Source organism: Rhinopithecus bieti, unplaced genomic scaffold, assembly GCF_001698545.2.
Source record: "Rhinopithecus bieti isolate Rb0 unplaced genomic scaffold, ASM169854v2 scaffold_39586, whole genome shotgun sequence".
In the NCBI taxonomy this organism is placed as follows: Eukaryota; Metazoa; Chordata; class Mammalia; order Primates; family Cercopithecidae; genus Rhinopithecus; species Rhinopithecus bieti.
In genome coordinates, this window is record NW_016816842.1 from 153,275 (window position 1) to 160,542 (window position 7,268).

General features: G+C 37.0%; 1 protein-coding gene across 1 annotated transcript in view; it reads left to right on the top strand.

Moving 5' to 3' along the window:
* OSBPL11 (oxysterol binding protein like 11) overlaps window positions 1-6,231 on the top strand; it is a 78,123-nt gene extending 71,892 nt beyond the window's left edge. The window contains exons 12-13 of the mRNA XM_017855363.1: window positions 3,395-3,548; window positions 4,523-6,231. Coding sequence (XP_017710852.1) covers window positions 3,395-3,548; window positions 4,523-4,588 — 220 coding nt within the window. The 3' untranslated portion in view covers window positions 4,589-6,231. The remainder of the gene's footprint in view (window positions 1-3,394; window positions 3,549-4,522) is intronic.
* The last annotated feature ends 1,037 nt before the right edge of the window (window positions 6,232-7,268 follow it).

Sequence of the window (7,268 nt, forward strand, 5' to 3'; positions counted from 1 at the left end):
AAAAAAAAAAAAAAAAAAAAAAAAAGATGCTTCTGAATATTATTTGCTAAAATTTTGTAATGAATTTTATGATTTCTATATACATGAGGGATATTGCTCTGTTCTTTTCTTTAGGGGAAGGTTTTGAATTATAAATTACATATGTTTAACATATAGCACTGTTAAGGTTTTCTGTTTCTTCAGTGAGCTTTGGTAGTTTTGGAAGGAGTTGGTTCATTTCAGCTAATGTGTCAAATTTATTGTCATGTAGTTCCTAATATTACCTGATTTTTTTATCTGTGTAGGATCTGTAGTGATGTTCCCATACTTATTCCTTATATTTGTAATACCTTTTTTCTCATCAGTGTGACTAAGTTTATTAATTTTATGCAAAGAACTAGATATTGGCTTCACTGATTTAGTCTGTTTGTGTTTTCTTTCTCACTGAATGTTGCTCTTTTATAAAATTTCGCTTTTCTCCTTACATTGTAAATCATTTGCTTTTTTTTTCTAATTTCTTACAATGGAACCTTAGGTCAGGGGTCAGCAAACTTTTTTGTCAAAGGCCAATTAATATTTTAGCCTTAGTGGATCAAATAGCCTCTGCCACAGCTACTCAACTCTGCCCTTGTAGCATGAAACATCCATAGACAATAAGTCAATGGTGAGACACTGTTACGTTGCAATAAAAATTTATTTACAAAAATGGGCTGTGGGCCATAGTTTGATCCCTGGTTTAGCTCATCAATTTCTTTTTTTCCTAAATGTTTAATGCTATAGATTTTCCTCTGAGGACTGCTTTATTTCTATCCAATGACTTTTTATGTGTTTTCATTTCAAAATATTTTCTGATTTCTTTTGTGGGTTTTATTTTTTAACTCATGAACTTATTTACAAATGTGTTGATAATTTCTAAATGTTTAGAGATTTTCCAGCCATCTTTCCATTATTTATTTCTAACTTAGTTTCATTTTGGTCAAAACATACACTTTGTATGATTTTAATTATTTAAATTTATTTAGATTTAATGACTCTGAATATGTACTGTCTTGGTAAATGTTTCTTTTTTTCATTTTTTCTTTTTTTTTGTTTTTTGAAGACAAAGTAGTGTCTCACTCTGTTGCCCAGGCTGGAGTGCGGTGGTGCAGTCTCGGCTCACTGCAACCTCCATTTCCCTGGTTCAAGTAATTCTCATGCCTCAGCCTCCCGAGTAGCTGGGACTACAAGCATGCACCACCACACGCAGCTAATTTTTTTATATTTTTAGTAGGGATGGGGTTTCACCATGTTGGCCAAGCTGGTCTCGAACTCGACCTCAAGTAATCCACTCACATCGGCCTCCCAAAGTGCTAGAATTATTCATGAGCCACCGCTCCTGGCCTTGGTAAATGTTTCATGTGCAACTTGACACGAATGTATATTCTTGAGCCCAAGAGTTTGAGGCTAGCCTGGGTAACATGGCAAAACTCTGTCTCTCCACAAAAAATATAAAAATTAGCTGGATGTGGTGGCATGTGCCTGTAATCCCAGCTACTCAGGAGGCTGAGGTGAGTGTGTTCTGTAAATGTCAGGTCAAATGAGTTGACAGTATTTTTCTAGTCTTCTGTAGTCTTACAGGTTTTCTGTGCATTTATTCTATCAGTTGAGTTTAGTTATTGAAATTGGTTATTAAAATTACCAATTACAATTTAATATTTCACTTTGTAGTTCTGCAAGTTGTTACTTCATTTTATTAGAAGTTTTGTTATTAGAGCAGGCATTTTTTTGGTTTTAACGTCTTTATTATTTGTGGAGAATTCCTTATAAATTCATTTTTGTGTTTGAGCCATCTGATATGTGTATCAGAAATGTGTTAGGAAACCTTTTAGAGCCATTAAGATACATATGTAGGCTTAAGGCTTTGAACTATAAGACCTGTGGCATACTATCCAGCACTTTGGGAGGCTGAGGTGGGCGGGTCATTTGAGGTCAGGCGTTCGAGACCAGCCTGGCCAACATGGTGAAACCGTGTCTGTACTCAAAATACAAAAGTTATCCAGGCATGGTGGTGCATGCCTATAGTCCCAGATACTCAAGAAAGTGAGGCAGGAGAATTGCTTGAGTCCAGGAGGCAGAGGTTGCAGTGAGCTGAGATGGTGTCACTGCACACTCCAGCCTGGGTGATGATGAGACCCTGTCTCAAAAAAAGAAAAAAGAAAAGAGAACAGAAGAGAAAGAGGGAGGTGGGGAGGAAGGGCAGGAAGGGAGGAAGAAAGAAAGGAAGAAAGAAAAAACAAAGATGTTTAGTAACTTTCTTTAGTGGTACAGTTATTACCATAAATCAGTTTTAGAGTATTTTCATCCTACCGTAAGATCCCTCATGTTCATTTACAGTTAATCCCCATTACCCCCAGCCCGGAGAACCACTAACTTTCCATCTCTATAAATTTGCTTTTTCTGGATATTTCATATAAATCATACAATGTGTGATCTCTTATGCCTGGCTTATTTCCTTAGTATAACGTTTTTGAGGTTCATCCATGAAGTATTAATTGCATGTATCAGTGGTTCATTGCTTTTTATTGCTGAATAGTATTTCAGTGTATGGATATATCACATTTTGCCTATCCATTTACCAGTTGATGGGCATTTCCAGTTGGGGGCAATGATGAATAATACTGCTGTGGAAATTCTCCTACAAATCTTCGTGTGGATATTTATTTTCATTTTTCTTGAGTAAATACCCAAGAGTGGAATTGCTGGGTTGTATGGTAGTTTTATGTTTAACTTTTCATATCTTTTTTCACATATATATCTAGTTGTCCCAGCACCATTTGTTCAACAAACAGTTCTTTCCCTAAAGAATTGTGGCAGTTTTTTTTTTTTTTGCTTGAGATTTGTTAAGCTTCCCTCTCCCTGTGCGTGGCCTAGAAACACTCTGGACAGCGAGTTAGAGGACTCATAGGACTCCCCTCATTTGTTTCCTTTCTCAAGGATCACTGCCCTGCACAGCCTTTTGCTCAGTATCTGAAAACCACTATTTTACTATATGTTGTCTGTTTCCTGGTTGATGAAGGCAGGAAAATAAATGTGTTCCCCATTATTTCATCATGTCCAGAAGCACAGTTGGTCTTGCTTACATTTCAACTTTGAAAATTTACTTCTCTTTTTACTTGTTAATTTCTAAGTTTTCTAAAACAAAATCCTCCTTTTATAACCTGGAAAATAAAATTTATTTTAATTTAAAAGAAGCAGGAGCAGCATCCCGGACATAACCATCAGCAGCATAGTATCATTATTCTTGGAATTCATAAGCATGACATTGTAGATGTGATTTAGGAAATGTTATTTTATAAAATTATTGTAATTTTGAGGGTATTGATTCTATTATCTCTTTTAAAGAATGCTTGTAAAATGTGTGGTTTTTGGATTTCAGGCGATTGTGGAAAAATGTGACAGACTCTTTGAGAGAATCTGAAATTGGTAAGGCCACAGAGCATAAGCATACCCTGGAAGAACGTCAGAGGACTGAAGAAAGGCATCGTACTGAAACAGGCACACCTTGGAAAACAAAATATTTTATTAAAGAGGTATGTTATACATGTGCTCAAGATAAAAACGTATCTACTTGGTGGGAACATTAGCTTACTAGGCTTTGTTGAATTGCTATCACTTAGACATCTTTATTTTTAAAAGTAGGATGGCTGTATATAAATACCACCTGTTTTTGAGACCCGCCTGGGTGACCTGTAGCAAGACTGTCTCAAAAAAAAAAAAAAAAAAAAAAGCAGATATACCAGAAACAGATTCTAAGAAAGAAGAGTTTCTAAGTGAGAACGTCTATATATCATTAAAAATGAGCTCTGGGGGCGGGGCGCTGTGGCTCACGCCTGTAATCCCAGCACTCTGGGAGGCCGAGGCGGGCAGATCATGAGGTCAGGAGTTCGAGACCAGCCTGGCCAACATGGTGAAACCCCATTTCTACTAAAAATATAAAAATTAGCCCGGTATGGTGGCGGGCACCTGTAATCCCGGCTACTCGGGAGGCTGAGGCAGGAGAATTACTTGAACCGGGGAGGCGGAGATTGCAGCAAGATTATGCCACTACACTCCAGACTGCTTGACAGAGCAAGACTATCTCGGGGAAAAAAAAAAGAAAAAAAAGAAAAAAAAATGAGTTCTGGGGTGCCAGTGGAGATAGGGAGAACAGTTAGTACCTTCCTGATCATTTCTCTGTGCTCCGCCTGCTGCCCATAACTCTGTGAGTGAGGCTCAATCTGTAGCATCTTGGAGAAATTGGCAAAATTGCTACAAATGGTTCTTGCAAAATTAAATGTTCATGGGTCACAAACTAGACCCTCCGATACCATACCTTCTCACCTGAATCCTAGCTAAACCACAGGCATTGTTTGATGTCTTAAGCACAAAGACTTTGTTCTTTCACAAAAACTTTTTTTTGAATGTGAAAATAGAATTCCATTTCAGTAAAGGTGTTGCTTCTAGTTTTGGTTACTGATTTTGATAATATTAGAGAGATGATTCTTTATCGTTTTATTTCTTTCAGGGAGATGGCTGGGTTTATCATAAACCACTTTGGAAAATAATTCCAACAACACAACCAGCAGAGTGACACGTACTGTCTAAAACTCGACCAAATGAGGTTCTTCTCTGTTTACCCTAAATCCTCCCAGAATGGAGTCATTGCACTGAGTGACCTGCTTCCTGATTGGGCAGACTGAAACTAGCTAAACCTGAATGTACCTACTAGGGCACCGAAATACCAAAAGCAAGACCAAAGTGGTAAAGAAACGCAGTGGACCCCTTACCAACCTGTTCATGTGATGTGAGCAATACCATCTTAAAACTTATTACCTGAATCAGTAGATGAATCTTTTATCCAGTTCTTGCTCCTACAATTAAGTTTGAATCCCCTATTTTTGCATAGGGGCAGCAGATACACACAACAATGAGAACTCAGTGACTTTGATTTCTTTGTAGTGAAAAGTGAAGTCTCTGTTTCAGAGTTTGTGTCTGTCTTTCTGTCCATAACTGAAGTATTCACTACTCTTGTAAACCAACCAAGAGGAGAAGGAAGATGACCCAGAAGTGGATTCAGCCATTGTGCCTGAAATCAGTGTTTAAAAAAAAAAAATCAACCAGGTTGTGGTAACAAGGCATTCTATTTCTTCAAAAAGACTGTATGCCTGTGTCTGAGGAACTTACCCATTATCCACCTCTGTTGGAACTCTCTTTTAAAAAGTACATTTATAGATTGATCAGAATTATAACCATGGAGAATTTTTTCTTCTGAGCATTTTAATATACTTTGAAAACAACACATTGAACTGAAAATTTCAGAACATTTTTCAGTACCTAGTTATAAATATTACAGTTGAGAGAAAATTTTAAAATGTGTTCATGCGTCAATATGCAGATTTTAGCTTCTCCAGAACTAAGGCATGTAAGAAAATAGCAAATATTAAAAAATAAAACTGTTACTTTTTTCCTTCTTTTTTTTCACCTCTAGGTTAAGTATCCAGTATTATGTGTTATCCCTTCGGATAAGTATGCTTTATTTTACCTCTGTTAAAATTAAAATAAATGATTCTATTCATACTTGTCAGTAATTCAGAACTTATATGTGTAACTGAATGCACATGTAAGGTATGGTTTTGTTTTTTATTTTTTGAGGAAACTTAAATGCTAAAGAAACAGTATGAAATTAAAAGGTATCAGGAAAAAAAGATCAGGAAGTTGTATTCAGGTACAAATCTGTTTTTAAATAAGTATTTTGTGGAGGTTGAAGAATTGCTGGCAGTTAAAAGAATAGAGCTAATTATGGCTTTCATCATTCATTCATATATTTATTGAGCACCTACTTATTACGGTGCTCAACACTTGTTACTGCAAGCTACCTTAATTTCCCAAGAGTGGTGCCTTACTCTGTTTTTTCTGATATGGTCTTCCAATCAGTGTGTGTAACATACCTGTTGTTTATCAGCCATTGTAGGAGGCTGTGTCTGTTGCATCATCATAAGAAGTTTAAGCTTTGTGCTCTGATAAACTGTGTTCTGTTAAAGAGGTTAGTAGGATGAAAACAGCAAAACAATAATTTTTTCAACAAATTGTAAATTATAAGAAAAAGTTGGTTTGTGTACAACAATTTTAATGATTCCCTTGTTCATTTTTGCTGTGAAATGCACTGAAAAAATCTCAAAATGAGTTATAGTTCCTGTGTTGGGAAAATTGACAAATAATAAAACTAGAGAACAATGATGCTTCTGTCTCTTTTATGAATGGAGAGAAATAGAAAGTTTATATTCAGTAGAGTTATTGCCCTATTCATTTGAGAGGGACATTGATTTTCTGTTTAAGTCCTTCAGGAATCTTCAGCTAGGTGGTAAATTTAATGAGAGTTTCTAAAAATCGAAGTGTTTTAACTTTTAAATATTCTGGAGATAGAAGAAGAATAGAAAACGAAACTAGGCTGATCTGCATGTAGTGGCATTTACAACTAATTGATCACAACCAATTACAGATTTCTTATTTTGTTTGTGAGGCAGAGTCTGACTCTGTCGCCCAGGATGGAGTACAGTGCATTGCTCACTGCAGTCTTGACCTCCCAGACTAAACCAGTCATCCCACTTCACCCTCCCAAGTATCTGAGACTACACGCAACACACCAACGTACCCAGCTGATTTTTGTACTGTTTGTGTAGACTGGATCTCGCTATGTTGCCCAGACTGGTCTTGAATTCCTGAACTCAAGCAATCCGCCCACCTCAGCCTCCCAAAGTACTGGGATTACAGGCGTGAGGTACTGCGCCCAGCCGCAGTTACAGATTTCTTTGTTCCTTCTCTGCTCCCACTGCTTAACTTGATTAGCCTTTTAAAAAGAAATAAATAAAATTTTAAAAAATAAAATGAAACCAGAGATTTTTGTTTCATTTGAACTGTTTGAGTGCTGTATTTATCCGCTTTCACACTGTTGATAAAGACATGCCCAAAACTGGGAAGAAAAAGAGGTTTAATTGGACTTAAGAGTTCCACACGGCTGGGGAGGCCTCAGAATCATGGTGGGAGGCGAAAGGCACTTCTTACATGGTGGCAGCAAGAGAAAATGAAGATGCAAAAGTGGAAACCACTGATAAAACCATGAGATCTCATGAGACTTACTCACTACCACAAGAACAGTATGGGGAAAACCAGCCCCGTGATTCAAATTATCCCCCACTGGGTCCCTCCCACAACACGTGGGAATTGTGGAGTGGAAGTACAATTCAAGATGATATTTGGGTGGGGATATAGAG